Here is a 27,631-nt window from a genome sequence, read left to right as displayed (position 1 = left end):
TTGTGTCTGGTTTTATACAACAATCCCAATTTCTTTATATCCTCTTTCTGATTTTTAGTTCATCAATTTGGGGTTCACAGGAACAGAGAAAAAGAAGTAAGGCTTGAAGTGCCACTGTGGCTTTCCTCATTCCCACTGCACACATCCTAATGAGCTGAGGGTCACATTGCACATGAGAAACCCAAAGCACTTTTACAGTAAAAGAATTGAGTTTTGGATCTAGGATAAGCTGGAAGTACAGATCTGACTAGCTTTTCTGCCAGGGATTCTTATTTTATTGTCTCTTCTCCTATCAGCTCTATCCAGAACCAACATAAGAACTGAAAATACCCTGAGCAAGCCTCTTATCATCATGCGATTCCCTGCTCAGCTTTGTTGATTTGAAGAACTTTGGGTAAGTATTTCAACTCATCTAGCCCAAACTTTTGATCTTTTACCTGTTGTCGCTGTAAGGACACAGGTTTATGAGCTTCAGTACTAAGATGAAGCTGAAGAAACATTTGAGCTTATGCTTTTTTGGAGGGCATAAACTAATAAATTAGTTTCTCCTTTTAGCCTGCCTCAGCAGCAGTGTGGGAACAGTCTGGGAGCATGTGGGCACCCACCAGAAAATGGCGTTTAAATACTTTACTTTAGTAGAGAAGAAGTAAGAGCTGAGCATAGAGGCTCCTGCTATATGCTCTGATTACCTATGGGCTCTCTGCTAAATGGATGAATAGAAAACTGCAGTCAAAGAAAGGTATTTAAGTCTTCAAGTGAAGTGTGCAAAGCTGGGAAATGCCTATACAACTTAAATTCCACCCTCAGCTATGACAGTCTGTCTTCTGGAATGGGATAGGGGTCCACAGAGTATGAGCAAATCAGCACAGGAATTAAAAACTGAACTGCAGTGTGTTTACACAAAGTGTGAAACGCATTATTCAGAGCATATCCTTGTATTACACTCTCCCAACAGCCCCTTACACTATAGCTGAGTTTAAGGACACCAATTTGCCACAGGTGATGATTTAGGGGATGTGTGGGACTAGTACATTAGAATATTCATATTCAGTTACGAATATTTCCCAAACTTTGACAAAAGAAAGAAGAAAGGTGTATTTGAAGATTTTTAATAATGTGTATTTCAGTTACAGGGAAACATAATTGAACTGGATAGTGATAAATTTAATATGGGTGGCTTCATCCCCTGACCTGGCAGAAGGTTCTGCAAACAAAGAGCTTATCTGAAAGCAGAAAAAGACATTCACAATTACATATATATATGTAATATATATATATATAATGAAAACTGATAGGAGCTGTTGTCACCTCCTTCATTGTAAATATAGAGAAAGAGATACCAGTGCAACAGGTTCATGGATTTGGTGAACAATCCAAGCAGTGTGAAATTCTTTAGTCTCTGACAAATAGAAAAAAATCTCATCTAACTGTTGTCCTTTTAAATGTAAAACAGCTGCTACCTACTGGCTCTGCTTGAATGCCTACATACTTGACCACTCGACGGCAGAATTCCAGCCTCTAGTTTCTTATGGTCACATATCACAACATTATTAATGCTTGTTAATGGCATTTAAACATCTGTTTACCAGTGCTGCTAAGGAGAGATTTTGCTTTTGCTAGTGTGCTCTCCATGAATGTGAGCCGGGCAGAATTCTGTTAGTAAACCACTCCCCATGTGTTGATCTCTTTCTCCCAAGTAAAAGAGAATGAAGTTCACCTGACATCAGTTAGACCATGGCATGGCCCTGCAGGTGATGCTGAACTACAAGTGTACTGGACTAGCTTGCTGAGATATGTAATTCCTGGAAGCAGTATCCTTGGGTATGTGGATGCAGAATAATGATATCCAAAGGCTATTACCTTAGCCTTTCTAATGTCGCAGTGACTTCCTTTTCACTGCTGCTGTTTGCATTCAGTTCTGGGAATCCCATAAAATACCAGAGTGGTACCAATGGCAGTGTACAGGCTTTCCAGATAACAAATATCCATACCTCTTCCTCGCTTTGCTCAATGTACCAGACTTCTCCTAGTTCACATCAGCACTATCTGTGATTTCTGCAGAGCAGAAAGGCACTGAATCAAACCCAGAATAAGTCATCAAAGGAAAAGAGTTTTGTGGCTAAGCAGATTGGAAGCTTTGGTGGTCAGGGATTTCAGTTGTGTTCGTGGCTGCTACAGTTCAGTGTGTTACAACCATCACAAGAACTTGTTTCATATGAATTTCAGCCTTCCTTTGCCAACAGGAAAGGGGTAATCTATAGTGTTGACTTTTTATTCTTCTTTTTTTCTTGACATTATACAACCACATGTAACCTTATTTATTCAGGCAATAAGGCCTTTAAGGACTTTGATCAGCCTGGCTAAAGTTTTTCAAAGATTAACTGACATTCTTTAAAAGTACATCAGTTTCCTCTTAAGCAGGTATTTGCTTACCACATAACTGGGTGTCGAGTGCTATGTAGCTATAAAGTTTGCTGGGCTCAGCTGTAGATTTCCTTAACACATACTGCTGACATCACTGAGTCTCCTCTCAGACTATTTTTTTTACTCTCTCTCTTTCCCCCTCCCTCCTTCTCCTCCCTCCCTCCCTTCCTCCAGTTTCTTTATTCAGGTAATTCCAACTCAGACTTATTCCAACTTGTTTTTTACTGACAGTGACGGAAGGGAGACTCTCTGAGGGTTGTGTTTTGTTGTGTTTTGGTTTGTTGCTTTTTTTTTCTTAAACCATGCACACATGCCTTATTGAAAAGACATTCAACCTTTTATGAAAAAGATTGTTTGACTTGTCATGACGATAACATCTAGTAAGGAATCTGAACATTGCTCTTTTACAGGTAAGAAGTATTTGTCAAAAATGCATACATGCTTATCAGTGCTTTGGAAACTGTGCGGAACTGATAGCTAATGAGTTGGTTTTTTTTCCTATTTTTCTCTTATTTTAGTAGTTAAAGGATTTAGAAATTGTCTGTAAAAGAATGGTGTTTATGCCTTCTTGTGAACCTTAAGATACAGGCAGTTTAGTGGTGATAAAGAAAAAGCTGTCATGGTTTGGTCTTTCCACTGATGCAAGCTACTAAATGTGAGGTTTATAATGTATGTGGCTGATATTTTTCTAAGTTGGGAAAAGGGACAGATACTGAACCTGTCTTTGTAAATGCCTGCCAGACAGAAACTATTTCTTCCAGAAAGTGTCTCTTTCAGTCAGCTCGTGTTCTTTTTTTCAATACAGAAATCAGTTTTCATTGCCATAGTGGGAAAACTTGCCTTAAACTTTATCCAGTCCCTGTTACCTATCTGTATAAAACAATACTATGTAAGTTTTCTGTGGTAGGTGTAAAGAATGTAAACATGTCTGAGTTGGAGAACATTATGCATTTTCTTCCAACTTTTGCATGTGTCTTCATATTACTTGTTTACAACAGGTTTGGCTTATCCTCAGTAATCAGTCTGGGCTTGTGGTGTAAATTTCCCTCTACTTCAGTGTAGCTCATTTTTGCCTTCCTTTTTTATTTTCACATAGGAATCATGCTGTAAGGAGATTTACAGATAAGTTCCTTTTTATTCCATGACGTGCTGATCATAAAAAAGGAACAAAGCTGGCTTGACTTTGTGAACCAGGAGTATCCACATTACTTTTTAACTAACCTTGTTTCCTCACTTGCCTTTGGCTATATTGTATTTAGAGACATTTCTAGGGTCTTTCTGATCACAGTGCCTATGATCAGCGCCTATTTGCCAAGCTTACTATCTGTGTTCTCCTGTATATTATTACCTGTGATTCCTTTTTTGCTTTTTTTTTTTTTTTTTTAATTAGGGAGGAAAGGGGGCAATTTGCTATTACAGATACGTCTTGTTTATTTTCTTGGTTATAAAATGTCACCATGCTCTCTGCATTCTCTAACAATCAGCTTATAGGAGGGGGGAAACAAGCCTGGAATGTAACATAGTGCTGGTTGTACAGTACAGACTGGCATTGCTTTTGTAAAGCAGAGTGTAGACGAGACCAAAAGCTTCCCCAAGAATTTCAACCAGTAAATGAGGCATGGCCTAGAGACAAAAACAGCAGCAGATGACATGGGCTTCAGTCTTCCAACATACACACAATGCTTCAGTCCTGTTACTTTTTATAGAATTTCAAATGAAAACAAATAATTCTTTCTTATCCTGGCTCCTCATGCAATGAAAAAAACAAACCATCAACCCGCAGCTGAAATTTTTGTTTGTCCAGATTTCATTCAAGCACTTTGGAATATCGTTCCCTCTTCTTCTGCTGTTTCTCTCTCCTAAGACACACAGTTCACATGGACAGGCTACATTCTTTGGGAACAGGTAGAGACCAAAGCTGTGAAGTACCGTGCAGTACTCTTTTGAGTGGCCAAGAAAAACAGAAACTTAACTGTTTTGCATGCAGAACCCCAGGACATTTTAAAATAAATTTTGATTCACTTTTCTTCCAGGAAAAACAAAGCAGATTATGGGATGGGTGTTTTTCCTTGGGTTTTTTCCCCTTTCTGATGGAGGGAAAAGTCATTGCCTTATTGGCTGCATTGTGAAAATCAAAAAAAAAATATTGGTTGGAGTATCAAACAGTTAAAGTCAACCTTTTCAGTCCAAATGAATTCACTAAATGTTAAATATCTGAAAGCTGCCATCCTGCTGAGCTGTTGGTAACCCCTTCCTATGGGAGAACATTCAGGACTTACTTGAATGGGTTACTAAAGCCTTGAGGATATTTTAGCACTCAGTGTGTTTGTGCCATTAATATGGTAAATAGCTTGGTGTTAAGCATGTGCATGCTCTTGAAGTAAATGGTACAGCTAAAAAAATAACTTGCTTGTACTGGTTTAGCATAAATTGAAATGCCTGCTCATTCTATAACTTAGCTAGCCTGAATGGTGGGAAATATACATTGAAAGCAGCCAAAACCAATGGATACATTACTAATTGGGATGAAGGAAGAAGAATAATGGCAAATAAGAACCATAGCATCTTTCCCTCTTCCTAAGCATATGAAATTCTCTTTGCATTGCTAACACACTCTGAAGTTCACAGCAAGTTAGAGGTCACGGTCAGGGAGAAAAGGAGCAAGCAATGACATGAATGCTCTAAGTATTATTATCCTTTACTGGACAAAATAAATGCCTGGACATAAAGAGGGTAGGCATATTTTTGGGTTAACGCATCTGCAGTCATTTTTACCTGCTGGGGAGAAAGGTGGCAAATTTCATCATCCAGCAGAACCCTTTGTGAACCCTGGCCTGCCTTTGGTTAAAGACTGAAACTGAACTGCTGGGACCCAGAATGTATTTCAGGGAAGTTCCATGGACTGTTCAGATTCCCTGTGTTTGTAGGGCACCCTTGGGGATAATGGGAAGCATTGCAAGCTTTTGGTCACCAATGCTTGAGAATCTCCTTGGCCTCCCTGCTGAGGAGATATGGCTCACTTTGCAGGTGCTGGTGGTGAGCATTTGATAATTTTGATCTAGGCATTTCGTTACTTGCAAAGTCATTTCCGTCCCTGCACTTTGCCTGCCGAGGTATGAGGGCCAGCTGCCTTTCTGTTGCCTCCCAGGAGGGGACTTGATTAAGTAATGTCTTTCTTTCACTTGGTTCAAACTAGTCCCTGCAATTTGACCTTCAGGGCATGCTGCATTTTAGCTAGCTTTTTAAAGGTGGAGGGAAGGTCTAAGGCTTGGGAACTGCAGCTTGGTACTTTTAAAGCCACACTTGACTTCTTTCTGGTTTGTTTTTCTCATGGAGATTGTCAGCTACGTTTGTCCATGCTTAGACAGCCTAAGCCACCTTCTCTTTGTAAATCAAAAGTGATAAAGTTTTGACTGGAACAGTAGTATGGCCTGATTAGATTAATTTAATCTCTATTGCTTTAACTAAGGTGATTCACTTTTGGTTAGATCATAGCTTGCAGGATACCTATCTGGTTTTACATTATGAATGTTTTCTTATCTACAGTTAGCATTCTTGCATTGAGGCTATATGATAAAAATATTAACATGTTTAATAAATTACTGTAATCTGTGGTGAGGAAATGTATATAACAGTACACCTACTTAGATGACTTCAAAGGTTTATTCTTAGCATGAACTGATCAGGAAAAAAAGGAAAAATATATTATGATCAAAATGTCTCCTTTTCCTCACTAGAACTACAAAGCCTGACAAAAACATATAATAAAATAGATGTTCACAACACTTTAACCAATTAATAAATTCCTCCTGCTTAAATTATTATTTCGGTCAACATTTTCCAAGGAAAACGTCAACCAGAAAAGTGTTTCTGAATTTTTCTGACCTTATCTGTAAAGACCCCCTTAAGTGCCCCCTTGGTTTCTGCTCAGCAGTGATCCCACTCAAAGCTGCCTACCCTTACCCCTGGAAACTTCCATGCTAGCTGTCCTCTTCTGAACCCCCTCCATCCTCTCACCGAAGCAAACAGGCTTCGGTTTCCTGCTGCCTTATCCTGAAATTATGTTTCCTGAAAGTTTCCTTCCTCAAACACTTCAACACCAAACCTATCAACAGGCCTCTCTCTGCAATAAACAGCCAAACCACAACTCTCTGCACTACAGCAATGAGTAAAAGGACTGAGGGAACAGAAATAAAGATGTGCTTTCTGTGACTTTCACAGCATTTAAGCAAGATTGGGATTCATTCACGCACCAAATGTACATCAGCATATGGGAGGAGGTGTTCAGAGTGATACAGAGCACTTGAAATTCTGATTCTTTTTCTTAAGCAAATGACAAAACATTCTCACAACAATGCAAAGGCTTAGGAAGAGGAAAAGAAACTTTTAAGGCAACACTTTATTTTATTTTCCACATTGAGTTTCATTAATTGGTGCACCAGATGGCCTATATGGTCCATGCTGGTTGGTCTCCTCTCTGTTCACACATTAAGGGTTTTAGATCACAACTCCTCGTTCCCTAAGATTAGGCAGAAAGTGAGTTGTTACAAGGGATTCCATTTATGAGTTATGAATTAACACAGTGAACATCAGCTCACGTGTGCTGGCCTTCAATATGTCCATTACCTGTTGTGAAATGTGCTACGTAAAATGTGCTGAAAGCCCTTGTCAAGGCACAAAAAAAAGTCAAAGACTGAGGTGGCCTTCAGTGTAAAATGCTTCCATAAGACTAGAAGTGAATGAATGCAATTCAGGCAGGTGTGGGAAAGCTAACAGTGCAATTTTTATCTATGTATAATGGGCAAACAAAAGGCTTCAGGTCTGGTTCATATTCCCACTGTTGTACTGCTATGGGAAATGTAGAGGCCAGAAGGGGCTCTTCAGCTGGTGGCATCACACCAGGAACTCCAAGTTGAAGTCCATTTGGTTTCATCTGTGAGAACAGATTTTAACAAGCAAAATTCATAGAATTATGCCATAACTCAGATAGTTTTGCAGCTGTCTAAAGGGCTCCTATACTGCCAGAAATCTTAAAAATATTTGTTATTTTGATTTGTAAACTGCTATGCCTGGGCTAACTATGCCAACACACTTAAGGCTATGAGCCTTACTCCCTGTCCTCAGTACAGATAACAACATTATTGGTACTTCAGCTCAGGTCTTGAGGATTTTCTGGTTCTGGAAGTTCATTCTTACTCTGTTCTATTGTTGCAGTTTAAAAAAAACCGAGAACCCCAAAAACCAAACCAACAAAAAGCAAACCCCTAAAATATGTAGCGAACCCTAAATATATACGTCTGGAACAAAAAAATGACTAAAATTTAGTGTAATATTTATTGTTAGCAAATGTCCCTTGCCTTTGTAAGGTCTCAGGTATTAAGGAACAAAAAACCCTATTTTAAAACCAGTTCTTAGTGTTCATATACAGAAATCCAAGTAATTATATCAGTAAAGCAATCCCAGTGATGTATCTTCTACTGCCACTTTGGTGTGGAGTTCTGCCTTTGCAGATATATTTCTGGTTTAAAAGCAGTTCAAATGTAAGAGGGGGGCACCATGCCTTTGAACGATACATTGCTTCTTTAGATCTTAAAAATAATGATTACATAATCAAAGAAAAGCTTTTGTTTCTGACTGTTTTTTATGATCTCAAGAAACCACCCAAGCTGTCATATAAAGACTGACTGTCACAGAAATCAATGACCTTTGTGTTCTCACTACAAACTTTGATTTAAGCACGTTTCTAATAATACATGCTATATGAGCTCAAACATCAACACTGAAATCTGCAAAAAAGCTGGGAGAAGGACCAGATCTTCATTCCCTGACCTCAGGAGAAAACAATGATCAAAGTTTCAGAATTTGTTGAGTTTCTAAAACCCCAGGTGCTATTAATAGAAACTACTTTTGATCTTCAGCTTTGCTCAGCTTAAAACAACACATGCCATTGAATAGCTTTGGTTTAGTTTTCTTTTCTGTCTTATTATTAGCTCCATCTCACTGAATGGCAGGTTAGGCATGGTGAAAAGCAGAGGTAGATTTGAGCTGTACTGTGAAAAGGGGAACCTTCAAAAGAAGTGGTGGTGACAAAGATGTAAGATGCAGGTTGTTTGCAAGCAGGTACAGATGTAATCTTCTTTTGGATGTGCATAGGTAAAAACATTACAAATAAGGAAGCCTTTCATAGCACAGGCATGATGCATCCATGCTTTGGTAAGGGACATGGTGGCAGTGTATATGTTGATGACACACACAAACAAGTTGAGCTGTGGCAGGTAATGTCATAGCCAAGAACATGTAAAACAGAGAAACAGCAGACATAACTTGTATCTTGTTTTAGGTTCCTATATAACTTGTTTTTTCATAACAACCTATCTGCTTCAGTGCATAATTTACATTTTTTTGCAGTAACCAATTATGCTTACGATGGAAAGAGTACATCATGTTGTGTAATCTCCACACTGCACAGCATCTTCTATGGGATTTAACCTGAAAGGCTTGATCAGTACAAGTCAGACTGACACACTTATTTAAGGTATTCCAACTTAGAATACATACATGTACTAGATAATTTACATGTGTAAGCCTCATGTTCCCAGGAAGAGTGGGGGTCTCTTCATCACATACACTGGAACAGCTGATTACCATGCAAGCAATAAACATGGCACCTCTCAGAAGAACTGGTCTTGTTATGCAAGTGCAAGGATAAGATAATCTCAGCTGTCTGAAAGCTAAAGATCTGGTCTCAGTCCATCAGACACTGCAAGGAGATGGGCACCATGAGGCATTAGAAGAAGAGGAAGACTTATTATGTGGAGGTGTCTAGCTCTCTACATTGACTTTGGTGCCTTAGAAGACTAGCTCAGTCTACACGGAAACCTTTTAGAGAACTAATGTGAACAGAGAGGAATTTTAACCTAAAGAATCTAATTGGCCTTGCAGTGCATGTACCTTTAGAAATTGCCCAGCTTTGGTAAATGCTTGTCAGCCAAGTCAGAACTACCATCTCACAGTGAGGTTTCCAGATGTCTGGCATTCCCATGCAAATTTTAAGAAAAGCATATCTCCACATTTCTTTCAGACAAAACTCACTGTTACATAAAGAAGCATCATTCAAGGTATATAAGGTGTGTAGTAGGCAAAGCCATGCTGGGAAAGGAGTGCTTCCAAGAAAACAGATCAATTGTTACCAAAGCTGATGCTGAACATAGCTTATAATCAGAACAAATTATTCCTTACCGTGCTGTAGGTCCTCAACGTACTTTGCAGTCAGATGAACAAACAAGAAAATTTTAGATCTGCTTTAAAGTATTTCAGATATAACAGCAAGTGAGGCAAGATGCAACATAAAGGAGGAACTTGCTAGGTGAGCATAGTAATGAGCAGATGTCTGTTGAAGTTGTAATGTATCTCAAAACGGGTGTATTTTCTGTATTTGATTGGAAGCTTGTGAAGGGGAGAATTAAATGATGTCAAATGGACGCTATTTTGGAATGGCATAAGAGAAGTCTTAAACATGAAGGAAGCAAAAAATCAGAAGGAATAAGCATTGATGAGAAAGAGGAATGAGATGGAACAGAGAGCAAAAGAAAGAAGAGCTATGGAGGCTAGGCAGTAGCTGTGGAAAGGTTAGGCTCTGAGCTTTGTGGATATGAAGTAATGAAAGAGGTGTTTGCATTAATGAAGAAGAAAACTGGTCAAAATAATAAAAAGGGAATAAGATTTTAACCCTAGAAGTTTGAGTAATTTGTCCATGGAACGTAAGAGGAAGACTGTGAACAAAAGATACATTGGGAAACAATTAATAAAATGAAATTCTGGACTTGAAGAAAAGATTAATTTTGGACAATGTTGTGGGATCAAGCTGACTGCAGACAAGAAGTCTGAACCATACAGCAAGTGGAGCAGAGGAAATGCCTTCATAAAGGATATTTCTTTTTGGGAAAGACAGGGTTTGACAGCATGTCACCAGAGCAGTGAATGAAGACTTTTTCTGCATTGCCATTAAACTGTCAGCTGACTGGTGGAGTCACAGTCTCTGGGACTTTCAGCAATGGCATTATCTTAACCCCAATTTGAAATTTGCTGCAGCAATTTGATATATTCATAGTACTGCTTAACTATTTTTTGCAACCACTTCTTTTAGCAGTTGTCTACAAAATATGAATTCTGTTCAATAGCACTAAAATAGCATATAACTAGCACTAAAATAACATTTAAGCATCCACTAGGTCTAGTTTCACATTTCCCATCATGTGTGTTTTTCAATGAAAATGGTGGCTTTATTAAATTAAATATTACAGGAAAAGTACAGAGGGTTAGAGATCAAAAAGGTTGATTTTTCCACTGGAAGAATGATCTTTTGTGGGATATGTAGTTGATTTCTTCATACCCCAGTTACTTTTTATGCCTGGACTTCTCAGGCAGACTATATTTCCATTGATGTATCAAGCGTTAGAACAAGGCGACAGAAAGTAATTGGGGAATGGTGGTATTTTTTTGTTCTCATAAATCAGGCTGCTTGGAAAACATCAAAGCAACTTCTGAAATTCACAGCATCTGTAAAACTCACAAAAAACAAGGTAGAAGTTGCTGAATATTGTAGAATATCAAAAATAATTTTGCGGTACTCTGAACGTAGTTGGAAACTTCTCAGCAGAACATGAACAATGTTCTATTCAGTCTAATTACCTTCAGTGATCAAAGCTAGACCTTCCCAAGTTCCCAACTGTAAAAGATTGTGGAGCTTTTGAGATGACATGGAATCATGAAGGAACAGTCATAAAGATAAGGGATGTGTAAATAAACAAGCAAAATAACCTCCTTTGAGTATAAGGAAATGTAGTAACTTTGAAAAACAGCATGAGCTTTTTTTCTTGTTTGGGCACATTCTCACTGCTTTTTTTACAGCCTGTTGCAGCATAAAACCACAAAGCTTTTATGGAGGTTCCCAAGAAACTATAGGACAAAAAAGAAAAATGACTAGCGATGAAAATCACACAGTTATGTCCCCAGAGTCCACCAATGGGGACAGGCACTGCTTCTGGTGTATTCTCTTAGAGGAACAGTAGCTCTTTGCACAAGCTTCACTTGTCACCAAACCAGCCAGGAAACTTGTGTGGTCTTTACAGTTACAGAAGGCTGAGATTTTTCAGCCAAAAGTCTTATGGGCTGAACATGCAGGTTTAGGTCAGATGAAAATGAAATCTATTAACATGAACAAGACAGAGCAGCTTTGACTGAAAAGTCTGAAAACAATTTTGAAAAGTAAAAGATATTATTTAGACTTTCTGGAAGCATGATGCTGTGATCTGTCACTGCAGGCACTGTTGTGTTCCTCGCTTGATTTAACTTAGACGCACACACACATGTCTATGCAAACCTCAAAGCAAAATGAAAGGTTTAGTTTTGGTTTGAACAAACAACATCGTCAGTCCAGAATGATTACTTTTTCCTAATGTCGCCAGAAAATTTGAAGCTTTTTTTTTTCCTTTTTTTTTTTGTTTGTTTTGATATTTTTGGTTTGGCAAGAGAATCAAAAAACATTGATGTGCACCAGTACATTCATGCTATTTCCTCCCTTTCAGAAGCCACAGTCTTTGCAGCAGACTGAGGGGTCTGTGTCATGGAAATTGGCAGGGATTGAGTAATTTGGGAAAGCCATGAGGAAAACAAATATTCTTTTCCCTCTGATTCCTTGGGAGTTTATCTGGAAGACATATAATTCTGGGCTATGTAACCTTCCAGTCAAGAACTCAGGAAACAGCTTTTTCTTTAAAAAGGTATTTTTTATTCCAATTTTTGCAGTATAATTTTGTGTGCAACAACAATATTTTGCTGTTGAAAAGGATAAATAATTAACCTAGCGTATTTTCATTTCCATCCCCTCACAAAGAATGGATACAAAACAGCCCACGCATTTAAATCCATGGGCTAATTTCAGCTTAACTTGGCAGGTGAACAGAGGCTTCGGAAATTACGTTCCAACAAGCCTCACGAAACCAGGTGGCTCTGTAAGTCAGAAAGACTTTATTAATGCCTTCACTGAGAAGAGGAAATCAAGGGGGACCAGCCTTAACCGGGCATCAGAGAATCCCCACAGAGGCAAGTGCAATGGAAAAGGCTTTTCACAGAGCTTATATGTTGTTACAGCAATGAGATTCAACCTGGAGATATAGCAGGAGGGAACAGGGCTTTACTATTTTCTTCCCCATGGCCTGGGGGCTCCTGCCACCCCATGAGCTACAGTGGCAGCCCTTGTAGGAGGGAGGATGTGAAAAGGGGTGGAAATGTGGTGGTCTTACAGCCTTCCCTCTGCCAGGCTGAAGCGGGTGGCAAGAAAGGAGCCCTTTGCTCTCAGTCTACCACCTTTCACCAAGATGCTTATAGCCTGAAATAACTTATTAAAGGGAGCATAAAATGACACAGCTGAAAGCCATCATTTCCATTTAAAACTCCCCAATGTTTCTCACCATTAAGCTTTGATTATTTTTTTTTTATCCCTCTCATAAAATATCAATGCATTCAAGAGTGGTTATAAAGTACTTCATATAGACAGAATGGAAACACATAACAGCCAGCAGCTTATGCTACTTTTAGTTTATAATTATTAAGTTTTAAATCTCCTTTGCAGTCCATAAACACAGCTGAGTCCCCAGCAAGCAGTGGTGCTTGGACCCCATGTATCTCCACCCATGGACAGAAACAGAGTATTGCCACAGACAGCTCTGTTCCCATAGACTCTCCCATTTCTGCTCTGAAATAACAGGTATAACTAAATTCCTCTGGATGTCTTTCCTCCCTCTCCTCTACACACTCTCCCTCTCCTCCCCCCAGAAATGTGCAGAAGTGGAAAAAAGGGCATTTTTCCATTCATTGCACAGAGAGTATGAAAGCTTGGCACATAAGGGAGCTATGAACTGGAATTTGGGTGGGTCTAGGAAAAAGCACAGACTTCAGTGGAAAACATATATGGGTGGGTGTGTACGTGTGAGAAAAAGCCTTTTAAACCTTAAATTAACCACATCCATGGACTGGTCAAGAAAAAAAAAAAAAAAGAAAGTTGCCCTGAAATAAAACTGTTGGGCAGTACTGAAAATAATGCAACCCTACCTACACCTATGAAAGCATCCCTGGTGTTTTTAATTTGTCCCTGACTGCTTAAGAAAGGCAGGTGAAATGCCCTGGTTTATACACCAGTGCAGCATTTGCATGGTTTACAACACCTCTGTGACCATTTCTACCCCCCTGGGAGCTGTAGGCACCTGCTGCAAGGTTGGTGAGAAGACAGCGTTTGATGAGTGTCCACAGCAGAGCTGGGCCTGGAATGGGGTCAAGGATGGAGATGAGGATAGCGACAGGGGGTGTGAGCTCCAGGATAACACCAGCGGCTTCCTGGGGATTGTATTGTGACCATTTTGGCAGTGCTTTGTGAAAGCTCAAGGGGAGACTTGACTGGGCAAGGACTTTACTCTGAGACCATAGCCACAGGTGGTGGTTACTGGTCATTGTGGATGTGTCCAAGACTCGCTGTTTGAGGAAATTGTCTTGTGTCATGATCTAGAGCCTTTTTTAAGGGTAATAATGGAACAAAGGGAAACATATGTAAATGAAGATGCATTCACAACTGACTAGATACACCAAAATTTCCCACATCAATACTTAATATTTGCAGCTGCTTGACTTTTACAGAATAGGCAACACATCATTTATGAAAATATACATACCATAAAGTAACATTTTTAATAGTAAAAATGGACCTATGATATATAGGTTTTTGCCTGTGAAATATCATGTTCTGATTTTATTGGTCACTATTGATTTTTCTTTCCAGCATTTAAAAGTTTAAACATTTTGTTTCTGTCAAGTAGCTACAAAATGTTTGCTTGATATCAAGTAGAACTTGCTCTCTGTTTATCAGACCTGGACAATCAAGGGAAATAGGTGCTTGGTGCAATTTGAAATCTTTGTAGTGCAGAGAAAATGGAGTAGGAACGAGCATTTTAAGGGCTGTTGTTGCCCTTAAAGAGAATACTGGCCATACTCACTCTGTCACTCACAGTAAATTAATTCATTATTGAAAAATAAGTAAAAAATCTGTATGTATCTCTGCTGTGCCAATAGCATCCTCTGTATTTTGCCTAAGAGATAAAGACATCAAATTTAGAAGTCATTAGGTCTGGGGGGAGAGAAGACACAGGCTGCATTTTGCCAGCAAGAAAGAAGACTCCCTCTTTGAAAATATTTTGCACAGTATGAACTTGTTCACACAGGTAGGGTAATTCTTCATAACCAAATAACTTCCTGAGAAAATCACCTTGTAACAAGTTTTAAGATGAAACCGTGGCAAACCTATCCTTCTTTCTTGGAAATGAGCTTTGTAGAATTGCAAATATCACAAAGCCAAGCTCACTGCTATGTCCTGGCCATGCAGAAAAGCCATAAATTTGGCTTATTTAGCAGATTACTCTGTATTTATTGTTACCCTGCATAAATGAAGCAACACTAAGCAGCTACACTAGATAGGTAATACAGAACCAGAAACTGTCATAGAGAGAAGAGCTACTACTGTAACAGCGTCCATCTTCCTGCTGGGTTAAGGTGCGGTATTTCCCCAGTTAGATTTGATTCTGTCTACATTAGGCACTAAAGGTGCTTAATGTAGAAAAGGTTACCAATATAAAGGCCTTTAAATAAAATGCTTTTTTCCCTTGCCAGTTTCCTCGCCTTTTGCAGCATTTCCATTATTTTCAATACTGTTGAGGCTTTTACATATTTAAAAGCTGCAGACTTTATATTTTAATGGAAAACTCTTTTCACAGACAGGTATTTCAGTTTTGAGATTTAGTGACTGCATAGAGATGGAAGATTATAAAGATGCTTATTTTGGCAGTGTTTGGGAATGTGTACATACAGTGGGATATTTCTGGGATACTGTGATTCCTCCACCAGGATAGCATCTTATGGTATGGGCTGAAGGAGTGCTGTGACTTACAGGAAACACAGCTTTCATATGGAGAGAGCACATTAAAAAGCCTGCTGCCTGACACCCTGCAGGGAGCCTCAACTCACAGCCACACCTACGCTGTGCTGTGAGAGCCCCAATGTGCAATGACTAATTAAAAAACAAAACCCAGCTTGACTGGGTTACAGTGTATGCATCATGGGATGAATTGGCATTGCAAATGGTGATTAACAAGGCAGCTGCTAGCCACTGGATGTATTCATACCGTACGCTTGACAAACAGGTAGGTGATGATGCCCCAGCTCGTCATTGAGACAAGGCTGGAGTTGGGACTTGGTGTCCAATGCTGGGTTTGAGGCTCAGAGTATCTGTAGTCTAAGAAAGAAAAGAGAGGCACAAACCAGTCTAAATGGTTTGAAACATCACACTGCTGCCTGATAACTATCTTTCATGTACCAGCCATGGTTGCTGAGAAACAATGAGAAGAAGTGGCCCTGGGGAAGGCAGACTGCAGATGTTTTAGCTGGCTTTTGTGAACTATCAGCAAAGTGCTAACTTTTCTCCCTGCCTCTTGCATAACCCTGACTAGGCACACTACTATTCATTTTCAGCCACCTGCTGACAATTCAAATTAAAAATCTAGAGGAAGTGTCTGTTTCTGGTTTTGTTTGCTTGTTTGTTTTTAAATGAAACCAGATTTTTATTAGACCAAGAAATGAGCAAAAAGCAAACAAACAATAAAAGAATCCAGACAAGCTTTTTGTTCTACTAACCCTTCTTCAGGTCTGAAACAAAAGCAGCAAATTTCAAATGAATTGCAGATTAGCAAATCAGTTGCAATGAGTTTAGCTTTATTCTTATTCTTATTTTTATTATTGCTATTATTCAGTGGTAGAGTAGGTGTCTAAGTGCTTGTGAAATGATAGGTGAGTACTGGGGAGGTTAAAAACTAGGTTCTGTCCTTTACCTGCTGTGGAAGAAAGGAAAATAAGGATACAGCCAACCTGTAGTGAGCAGGCAATGACAGTCTCAGCAAACGTAGGCAGCAGCTCACTATAGTATGTTTGTGCTCTGCACTGACCTGGGAGGGGACTCCCTTCCTTATGAACTTTGTTGGACTTAACCTGAGCAGAAGATGGGTTCAGAATCATTACTTTCTATATTGTTATAAAAGCTGCCACCATCTGACTAAAATGCTAGAAGGAAATGCATCCACCCCTTGGTTGTGTACAGAAACATGAAACTGTCTTGGCACATGACCCCATGAGGTCAGATTATAACCAGGTGATTTATATGAGGCAGTATATAAACAAGCATAAAGAGAGGTAAAATATGCCCCTGGGCAAACAACTCAATCCGCTTGAGCCCCAGCCCTGAAATTGGAGACAAGAGCAGTGCAGCCTCTGTGAGTGCCTTTGCCCAGCTGGTGCTTCCCTGGAAGCAGTGCTCCCGCAAGGTAGCCTCTCCTCACATGGGATGGGGAAGGTGGTGGGAGCTGTGAGAAAGCAGCTCTCACAGCAGCCAGAGCAGCCGCCTGGCATAGGGCCCGTTCCCAAAAAGGGAATTAAGTACTTAAGTAGGACTTAGGTAAGCCTTAGTTGACTAAATGGAAAACTATTTTGCAGAGAATTCCTGCCCAGCTTCTGTTTTGAGCTGGAAATGCTCTATGTGTACATGTGTCTCCATTTCTGACCCTCATGCTGTTGGGCACCCAACAGTTCTGCTTTTGGCTATGCCACAAAGCACCCTAAAAGACACTAAAAGGATTAGTTTATCTTGCGCCTAAGCAAAAAGAGCCAAAATGATTCATTCCTTGGCTTCTCTTCAACCTTCTCCCAATAAACCCCCTTCTCTAACTTCTCTACCTCCTTCCTCCTTCTTGAACTCTGTGGCTGCTACCACTTCTGTTCCCAAATCTGACCACTGAAGGTGGACTTGAGACTTCTCCCCATGTCTGCGGCAATTTGTTCACACATTTTAACCCCTCAGGGGAGTTCACTGATAAAGAACTGGCGAGATAGGGAAGGGAGACCCTCCACTTCACACTGAAGCTAAATCAGCGTATGGACAAGGATTTATAAGGCCAGAAGGCAAGAAAGCATTGATATTACTCTATAGCCAAGCTGCTAGGGTTTTCATCTGGCCATGGAGAGTATGAGCTTCAGCCCCTGCACCAAAAATTCCTTATGTGTTTACACTCACTTGCTGAAGGAGAAAAGGCACAAAAACTGTCTTAACATGGATGCAGAAACATCCCAAAACATATTTTCATGACTTTGATTTTGGAAATGGCTATTTTGTTTTGACTGACACATTACGTAAACAGATAAAGTGTGTTCACTTGTGACCAGTCTTGAGGAAAACCTCAGCCCAAAGGGTTTAAGCCTTGCAAAACCATTGGGAACAGGAGTCGTATAATGAAGAGGTCAGGAACAGGTGCTGTGAACCTATGGCAAGATACTTGCAGCACATAAATGAGTGTGAGTCTTGTGAGAAACAACTTTGCTGCTGCAGCTACACATTCCAATGTTGGTGGTGTAAGCACAACTAGTTTGTGATTCACACAAGTAAGCACAACTATATCTTGTGATTCACAGAGAGTGGGGAAGAGAACAATGGGATACTGAGCAAAATGGGGGAAAACAGATTAATGAAAGATACCCCTGTAGGAAAAAGAAATACCTCAGGGAGAAAGACAGGATGTAGCTTCTGAAAGCCCCTAAAGGCATCCTAGAATGGAAGAGTGAAGAATTAGCTGCAATGACTGCAAAACAGGACAACAGTGGGTGTTTAGCTCTTGGAAGGTCTAATGGCTTTAACATTGAGTGCTAAAGTTGATTGGGGCAGGACACCACTCCTGCCCTCCCTTAGCTCAGTTCCTTCTCTTTGGTGCTGCTGAGATGTTTGCTTGTGCCAGAGGCCTACTGTGAGGGGTCACGAATGTTCCTACAACAGGTCAAAGCTGTAAATGAAAGTGGAAGTACAGTGTATGAGCTTGATAAGTGTAATGCAACAATAATGTCCCTTTCAGCCTTGCAGAGTAGTTCTGGCACCCAGCTTCTCAGAAACAGAAAGGACAGGCTCTCAAGCAGCTGTTTAGACTTGCTCATGTAGAAAGAGCCAGAAAAGGTGTGCAGTGCAAGAACAAGAAAAGGGTTAGTGAGTGGGAAAAGCATCACAGCAGAGGCAGGTTTAAATGCTTAACTGTGCTAATGAAGTGTTTGAGAGACTGAAAAGAGTTTGAAGCAACAGTATTCCAGAAAGGGAGACATTCAAAAGTACTGAATGTCGCACTGCTGAAGAAACAGAACAGATTTCTGGGGAACCTTTCTCTCTTTTCCAGCAGCACTGTATATACCCTATTACTGAACACAAAAAGGTAAGTTTCAGAAACTAATCCATTTACTTACTCCTTTCTGAAAGAAGACTTTAGGGTACATAAAAGTTCCCGAACTGAAGGCTCTGCACAGCCAAGTCCCCTGCTCATCTACATAGCCCAGGGCAGAGACTGGCTGGCATGTTCTTGGGAAGATGAATGTCACATTTGCAGTGTGTTAGCTGTTCAGACACTAGCAGTGTGTGTTTTTTGTCCACTTGGAGGCCTGATCCAGAGACCTGTGAAATCACTGGCAGCTTATCCGTTAACCTCAGTCAGCTTTGAATCATCTTTTGCCTTCTCTCTGCCTGCTTGGTTGTTTTTCTACTTGCTTGCATCAGTGTAGTTTATAAGGCTCATCTACACAAATCAATAGTTACTGCAAAGCCTTACCCTTGGAAAGAACAAGATTCCTGTACAAATCTCCCTCAGAAACAGTGCACCATGAGACTTCAGCTTTAATTTATCTTCCATGGCCAGATGCCAGGCAAGCAGCCTAAGAGAGATAAATATGGATTTGGGTTTTCACTTCCTTAACACCGGTCTGTAAATGGCTGTTGCCCTGGCTCTGCTATGAGTGATGACAAAGATGCAGCTGGCTCCCACGATGCACCACACTGCTTCCCCCCACCTCTGGTGCAGTCAGTTCAGCAGCTCCTGGGCACTACCTTGCCTGAGGGCTCAGCCATGCCTCTGCCTTCATCCATTCCTGGGTGCCCAAGCCCAGGGAGACTCACCACTCACAGGGCTACCCTACCCTGACTGGTGGCTCTGTGGAGGGATGGGGAGATAAAGGCACAGCTTTGGGAGCTGGTTTTGATTTGAGGGGTTATTTACAGCTCTGTTGGCTCAGTCTTTTTGTGAAAGAAAATAAAAAGGTGTTAATTTAGTTTTTAAAGGCAGCATATTTCACAATATGACTGACTACCAGCCTTCCTATCAGTACTCTAAACCCTGATCACTCCTAGTGCTTGAGGACTTTTTAAGTCCTGGGTAGTAGTGCCCGGCTGTATGGCTGCAAGCTGCAGCTGGTGACAAAAATGAAGCACCCTTTTGCAACCACTGCTTCCCTCCCTCTACCTCTGCTCTATCCTTTTATATTCCATAACCCAGCTACAGAGGAGGATTTTGCTGGTTGACAATTGCTCAGCATAACCTGGTGCATAGCCTAGAGGGAAGACGATGTTCATGCTAGGCGGAGTACTGAGAATTCAGGAGGGACTTTTATAACCTACTGAACCACATCAGACCTAGGAAAGATCTGGAGATTACGTACTCCTTTTCAATGTTTTCTTTCCTCAACCCTGTGTGTTTTTTTTAATGCCAAGCCTGCTAGTGGCTTATGCTGGTTGAAAAGCAGTTCAAGTTTTGCCCTGTGTCAGAGTGCCAGTGAAGCGTGCGTGAGGGTTTGCTCAAGTGGCAAAGCATATCTGATCTGAAAAAAAGCAAACAGCTGAGGCCATTTGACCAAGTCATGCTCCTGTACACTTTTAATCAGTTGTGTCTGCCAAAAGAGGACTTGCACAAGCAAATCTGGCTACATGCAACAGGAACATTTTTGTGTGAATGCAAGCTGGCTTTAACTTCTTGATAATGTAGTCTCTGGAAACAGTGTTAATGTGCTTGTTATATCCCTGGCTGCTGGAATTACCTTAATACCAAGGTACTCATGGTTGGTGGTTTGGTACGTAGCTCTACATTTTGTTGACTTTGTCTGCACTAAACTTCCTTACCAGCGTGTGCTCTGATGGGGAGTCTCCTTTGGCTGTTTCAGAGGCTGGTGAGGAAAGGAGGTAATTCATAGCACGTTAGAGTGATACACAAGTCTGAGACAATTTGATTTTCTTCCTTCTTGAAGTACCTTCTTCCTTAACTGTATTTCAGTTCACTTTTATTTTGCAGCTACAGTTTGAGCAGGGTTTTTTTTTTACAGTACTAAAAGTTACTTTGTCACTATAAAATCAGTTAGCTAATGCATAGTAGATGTTTCTTTAATTAAAAAAGATGTGTACTACTATTATTATTCAGGCTTGTTTGCTTCTATTAATTTACTGTGGTAGACGTTCTTTCTGATTTAGAGGGAGAGGAGTAGAAATCAAACCGATCAAAATCTTTTGGCTGGGGAGCTGGGGATAGTTGTCAGGGCACAGAGCATCTGAGGTGCCTATATAAGGTATAAGATGGGAAATAGTAATGAAGGTGTTATAACATGGATTTTATACACACAAACACCCACAAATGATTACTGTGGGGTATTGTACTGTTCACTTCTCAGGAAGCAGTGGGGCAGGGAGGGCAGGGGAGATCCCTTCTCTGAAGCCCAGTTTTGTTCCACTGTTGGTTTCATGAGAGTTTCTTCCCCAAGATGACTGCTGCTGGCTGCTGCCAGTGATAACGGATGGGAGCAAAGGCAGTGCTGCTCCAAGATGGAGTGACAGATCCTGTCTTCCCATATCAGTGTGGCAGACAAGACGGGAAGTATTTCTGCAGGGAAAGGAAGCAAAGATTAATTTCCCTGGAGAGGAAAAGAGCACTAGGGGAATTTGGGATCACACGGGAAAAAGTGATGTAAGAAAAAAAAATAGGAAGCAAATCAACACAAAAAATACCCTACCACCAAAAAAAGCATCAGAAATTGGCTGTGATCCATTTCAGGAAATCACTGTAAAGCTGAGTAACGTTGTCACATACAGAAATACAAATCAGGGGAGGACACAAAAGATGACAGGGGAGCTCTGATGCAGCTTCTTCCATCTATGGCAGACTCCAAAACTAACAGCTCTGCCATGCTGACCTCACATGTGGAGATCCACTTTACACATGGGGACAAAAAAAAGGCACAGTGAGAAATGGCTTTGATTGTGAGCTGAAACACAGCCTGGAGCATGCCAGACATCGCCTAGGGCTGCAGCAGGACTTTATTTCTCAGGTTAAGCCTGAAATGGCAAATTTTGCAGCTGTCCCTTTGTTGGTGTAGCCCAGGGAAGACACTGTGCGTTGCAACTACCTTCCTACCTCCCATCTTGTGGGGTGAACTCTTCTACTATGGCATTTCAGTATGTCTGTGATAAGTATAATCCACCAGGTGTGGAAATCTGGCAGACTGCAGTGTCAGGATGTTCTCATTTCAAGGCTCTTGGACAGGGAACAACGTATTTCAGGGCAGAGCAGAGGCAGGGGCAAGAACCCTGTGTGGGTTGAAACTGTGAACCGGGCTGGTGCTGTAGATTGATGGTGTGGTGTATGCATATTAAGTCCAGCATACGAAAGGAGTATCAGTGCCACAGTGAATATGGGCCAGGGCTACTGTGCACAGCATGTGCATCCCAAATATGCCAAATTTACTACATATATGCTGACCACTTGTGCAGAAGCCAGTGTTTCTTGGGCGTGGTAGAGCCATGGTGAGCGTGGTGTGCAGTGTCCATGTGCCCCTCACCTTGGGCCACCCCTGACCCTGACCAGGTAAGTCTGCTCTTTGCCAAGCCCGTGAGCCTTGTCCCTGCCCCACCAGCTTAAGCCCACCAGCTGGAACACTGAGGAGGGAAGGTGGAGCCTTGGCTGTCTCCATCCTCGTTGCCTCCAGAGGAGGAGGAGGAGTCAGCAGCCCTGGGGAGCTGCTCCCAGGAGCAGGCGTCCAGGTAGGCTGTGCAGGGGGATGGGATGGGGATGTGTCCCCGGTGCCAGACTGGAGAAGTCAGCTATCTCCTGGCCTAGCAATTTGTGACAGGGAAATTTATTCTGACAAAATAATGTTTTGTGCCTGGAAGTAATGGCTAAAGGGAAGTGTGCTTGAGAGGAAGAAGTGTAGTTATTTTGGGACAGATTTTTGCACACATTTTGTATCCATGGCTTATCCAGGGTGAGGTTCGGTGTGGGGAATGGAGCCTCTTCACTAAGTAGCATGCATTTTCCTAAGAGATTTCCCATTAGAGGTTGCATGTATTTACCACGCACTGACAGTAGCGCTTGATTTTGAGTTTGCCTAAAGAGCAGTTGCATGTATGCTCCTTCTCATCCCTACCCCTCCCACCCCCCCATTTCCTCCAGTTGTTCTTTTTCAGATCACTTGAAGGTTTTTTCCTGTTTATTATCCGGACATGCTGCGCACTGTGTGTTGATTTGACTGTCACATAAGGAATCTCCTACTGGGATCATTGATGCATTCCTTTCTTTTATATATATATATATATATAGATGACATTGGCTCCTAGGCCATGGAAGAGAAATGTTGGTGATTAAAACAAAATTAGAATGAGCTGCAGGTGTTAATGGGAGTTGAGTTTAATTACCTTTTCCCAGAAAACCAGCAACAGTATGATGGGTATAGTCATAAACAAAAATTCTCCGTAATTGACATAACAGGAAAAGTACTTCAGTGAGCAATTATGCTGATGTCCTGGATTGGCACATGTGTGTGCCGCAAATATATCTTGTACTTCCTGCAAAATTCTTTTAAGTAGCTATAAGGAAGACATTCTTTCCCCCCTCCCCCCTTTTTTTTTTCTTCTCCAGTGGTTCATGATAACGAATCACTTGCTTAAGGCTCTTTTTGAGGAAAACAATGGAACAAAACAATGCTTTTTGTGCAACCTGCCAAAGCACAAAGGATGCATGGGATTTTTTTTTCTTTGTTGTTTTTGTCAGCAGGAAGTTTTGTTGTTGGAAACGACTATAACATGTACTGTCCTTGCTCTACGTAATCACTGTCTGGTCCTGCAAGCTGGGTCCTGTTACTTGCCTCATCAAACTTGCAGAGGCACCGTTCCACTTCACTCCATGGGCTTTGTTCAGTCCTGAGTGTCTGCACACTTAGTCTCCATCCGGACTGATGCACAGTAAACAAACTTCAGGAATCGGGTGGTCCAATGATTGCTGGCTTTGTGCAGGTCAGGGCCCACGCCTAGAATGCTGACTTTGTGAATTGCCTCCTTTTTTTTTTTTCTTTAGACAGCTTAAAATAGTATTTTGCACTGTACAGTGCAAACAGCTTCAAAGCGTATTCAGGTGTAAATATTCCTTTCCAAAACTCAACTTTGATATGTTCAGATCTGCTTTGTTTCCCTCTAGGTTGGTTGTAGGTTTGTAACAAAGAGCCAGATCCGATTGAGTAAATCACTTGTGGAAGTTAATTGTTCACAGTGAAAGCTGGTCTGGCTCATTTTGCCTCCGTCGCAGGAAGAGACAGAGGTGGTGTGCTGGATCTGCTTTCTAAACCAAGCATTGACGCGACTTTAAATTTGATCAGATGTCTCTCTTCAGGGCATTAAAGAAAACCTGCTCAGTAATCAAAAAGAGACTCTTCTCCAGAGAAATGTAAGAAAATAATTTAATTCATTTTACAGAAATAAAGTGCTAATATAAAATTTCAACTTTGTCAAATTTCCTTTGCAGGCTATCATAAAAGAAACCTATTTCTCTGTATTTGGCAGTCACCAGAATCAAAGATGGATTTTTTTTTTTTCCTGGTAAAATGAATATAAAATTATTTGTAATGTCTGATATTGTATGATAGTAACTTCATATTCCAACCCGTTTTATTCATTGCTGCTGTGTTTAGATTATGTATGTGCCTTCTGTCCATCGACATTTTCAAATGCTTTTCAGAATGAATTATGTGTTTTGGTTTCAGTAAGTAACAATTTTCTTTTATTCTCTCCTTAGGACTGAAGCAGTGAGAATGGAAACCACAAAGATTAATATGTCCCGTGTCCCACTGGTTAACGGAGGCATTGATACTGCCATGCTCAAAACGCACAAACCCCGTGTGATGTCCAAAAGCGGTCACAGCAATGTGCGGATAGACAAAGTCGATGGCATTTACCTACTCTACCTTCAGGATTTGTGGACTACAGTTATAGACATGAAGTGGAGGTACAAACTCACCTTATTTGCTGCTACTTTTGTTATGACCTGGTTCCTCTTTGGAGTTATCTACTATGCTATTGCATTCCTTCATGGTGATTTAGAAATAAACAAGTTCACACCAAAGCATGAGCCATGTGTCAAGAATGTAGACTCTCTAACTGGGGCATTCCTCTTCTCCCTGGAGTCACAGACAACCATTGGCTATGGATTTCGTTTCATTACAGAGGAGTGTCCTCATGCCATTTTCTTACTTGTAGCCCAACTGGTCATCACCACCTTGATAGAAATCTTCATCACAGGTACCTTTCTGGCCAAAATTGCAAGACCTAAAAAAAGGGCAGAGACTATTAAATTCAGCCACTGTGCTGTCATTACTAAACACAATGGAGAACTTTGCCTGGTGATCAGAGTAGCAAATATGAGGAAGAGCCTTCTGATACAGTGTCAGCTGTCTGGGAAGCTTCTTCAGACATATGAAACCAAAGAAGGGGAAAGGATCCTGCTGAATCAAGCCAGTGTCAAGTTCAATGTTGACTCCTCTTCAGAGAGTCCATTTCTCATTTTGCCTTTAACCTTCTACCATATTTTGGATGAAAGCAGCCCTCTGAGAGATCTCACACCTCAAAATCTCAAGGATAAGGACTTTGAGCTTGTGGTGCTCCTCAATGCCACGGTGGAATCCACCAGTGCTGTCTGCCAAAGCAGAACTTCCTATATCCCTGAGGAGATCCACTGGGGCTACGAGTTCGTGCCTGTGGTTTCTCTCTCTCCAAATGGAAAGTATGTTGCAGATTTCAGTCAGTTTGAGAAGATTAGGAGAAGCACAGACTCTACTTTTTATAGTATGGACTCTGAAAAACAAAAACTAGAGGAGAAATACAGACAGGAAGATCAAAGAGAGAGGCAACTGAGAACAATGTTGTTGCAGCAGAGCAATGTTTGATTGAATAGACAAACTATTCTGATTAATCATTCTTGCAAACTGAAAATACATACTCTCTGTGCTGTATGTCTGCTATGAAACCAGCAGTGAAGTCCTTTTCTGCAAATAGCTTTGGTGTATAGTAAACCTATCTCTTTGTTTGGTCCAGTTATCAATCAAGTATTTTGTAATTAGCCAGGATTTCTTTTTCATGATTGTGATTTAGCAAAGTTGGATTTGTATTATGTCTCTGCCTTATACCGCCACTATAAGCAGACATACCACACTTTCCCTTTGGAAAGTGAAACTGGATGCACTGTGCTGATTCCTTCAAATATTTATTTGACATGGTTTTACTGTGAACATGCATTCGCAGAGGCAGCACACAGTACTGCTAGAAGAAAATATGCTCCTTTGAAATATGTATATTTAAAATGTATATTCTTGTACCAGGTATTGCCTTCACAGGTTTTACCTGGAAAATAAGTTGATCAGAGAGACAAATGGTTGGATGTCGGAAAAGCCTGCAGGAAGTTGATAAACTCCTTAAATCTTGAAGGAGGGTGACAGAGTAGTTGTGCTGGGTGGTGAGGAAGAGAGCTTATTTTCTGTCTTGCTACCCAGAGCTTGTTTTGTGATTACTCATTCTTTTAACCTTGTTAGTGTCTGATTTATATATAATAGCAAAAAGAGAAGATGAGGGCAAGATACACAGAATCATTAAGAGTAATCAAGTAAGGTTAAAGTTGGCTTTGAGACACCTGTTTTTCATCCAATGTAAATAGTTTGTAATAGCAGCATAACAATACATTTCTACAGATTGCTTGCTTTGCTATGGACCGTATTTAATTTTGGTTAAAAGAAAGCTGTATAATGTCTGTAGACAGTATTTACTTTTTCTGGCAACCATAAAGGACAAGCATTCCTTTCATCCATTTCATTTCTGGTCAATCAAAACCATTCCATTAATAAAGGAATTTAATTTGAGCAGTTTCTGATCTCTTTGTGGCATGGAAGAGGGTGTGATATGTCAGAGATAAAGAGCCAGGTGCTTAGTGTAGGCAGTTGCATCCAGCACACAACCTAGGGACTCAGCAGACCACTAAAGCAGTCAGATTGTGGATGGCAAACCAGGCAGCAGTGGTGTCCATGCAGAATACTTATTATACATACGTCAGCTTTTCTAATGTGACTTAGAAATCGTTTCTGACCTACATAACTTTTGCAGCTTTCTGAGTTCTAGAGATCTTGCTCCTCTAAAGCTCTGGCAAAGAAAAGCTATATTAAGTACGAATTTTGGGTTTGTGGGCCATGTCTTGGTCTGAGAGCCCCCAAGGTCTGCAGTGAGGAAACGGCTTCTGGTGTCATTATGCTTACTGTTACTGTCCTTAGCTTCCCAGCACCATGTGGCCTAGTGAATGCAGCTCTGGAGTCTGCCTGTAATATTTTATACAATAAATGTATTTAGCTTTCTGCCTAAAGAAGCACAGAACAAATTGATCAGAGATGCCTTTGGAATCAAGAATCAATGTCCAGAAGAAGGGAAGGTATGCTATAGGGGTGATAACAAGGTGAAGAGGACCATGAGAGGCTTCATTTATATAAACGGTTAGCTCTTCCATGGGGAAAATCACAGATCCAAGGCTTTGTCTAAAGACAGAGACTTAACTTCACCCAAGAAGGTTCCCTAGCCACTGCATTGTAAATATTTCTTCCTCATGTCCAGCCTGAATCTTCCCCCTTTTAGTCTGAAACCATTACCACTCGTCCTACTGTAACAGGTCTCACTAAAAAGTCTCTCCCTCCCCATCTTTCTTAAGGCCCTTTTTAAGAACTGAAAGGCTGCAATAAGGTCTCCCCAGGCTGAACAACCCTAACTCTTTCAGCCTTTCCTCATAGGATGGAGAACCAGAAAACAAAAATTCCATGGCCATCCCAAATCTGCCTTACCCATGAGTAGGGACTGTCCTGCTCACATGGTGCTGGAGGATGTGAGAGCCTTCTTGCCTGCCAGCTGCCTGTCCCGAGAGTTTCAGGACAGAGCATTTACAGCTCCAGCAGGTCAGGTTGCTACACA

The 27,631-nt window shown here is 40.9% G+C and overlaps 1 protein-coding gene across 7 annotated transcripts in view; it reads left to right on the top strand.

Annotated features, from left to right (window-relative positions):
* The first annotated feature begins 2,439 nt into the window (after positions 1 to 2,439).
* The window catches only part of KCNJ15 (potassium inwardly rectifying channel subfamily J member 15), a 271,050-nt gene continuing 245,858 nt past the window's right edge, over positions 2,440 to 27,631 (top strand). The window contains exons 1-3 of one of the 7 annotated variants that reach the window (XR_009743432.1): positions 2,440 to 2,834; positions 23,943 to 24,080; positions 24,429 to 26,293. Coding sequence is in view for 6 of the 7 variants with exons in the window: in XM_061453566.1 (XP_061309550.1) it covers positions 24,013 to 24,080; positions 24,429 to 25,575 (1,215 nt within the window). In the remaining variant the exon portion in view is untranslated. Of the gene's footprint in view, positions 2,835 to 18,572; positions 18,768 to 22,332; positions 22,406 to 23,942; positions 24,081 to 24,428; positions 26,545 to 27,631 lie in introns of those variants that run through there. The other 6 variants (XM_061453567.1, XM_061453566.1, XM_061453570.1 and 3 more) reach the window with 6 other exon arrangements.

The sequence above is a fragment of the Pezoporus flaviventris genome, unplaced genomic scaffold (assembly GCF_033815535.1).
Source record: "Pezoporus flaviventris isolate CSIRO_AGI_PZ_B2104156 unplaced genomic scaffold, CSIRO_AGI_Pfla_v1 ptg000015l, whole genome shotgun sequence".
Classification (NCBI taxonomy): domain Eukaryota; kingdom Metazoa; phylum Chordata; class Aves; order Psittaciformes; family Psittacidae; genus Pezoporus; species Pezoporus flaviventris.
The sequence above is the reverse complement of the archived record's forward strand: the minus strand, read 5'-3'. Positions and strand labels throughout refer to the sequence as shown.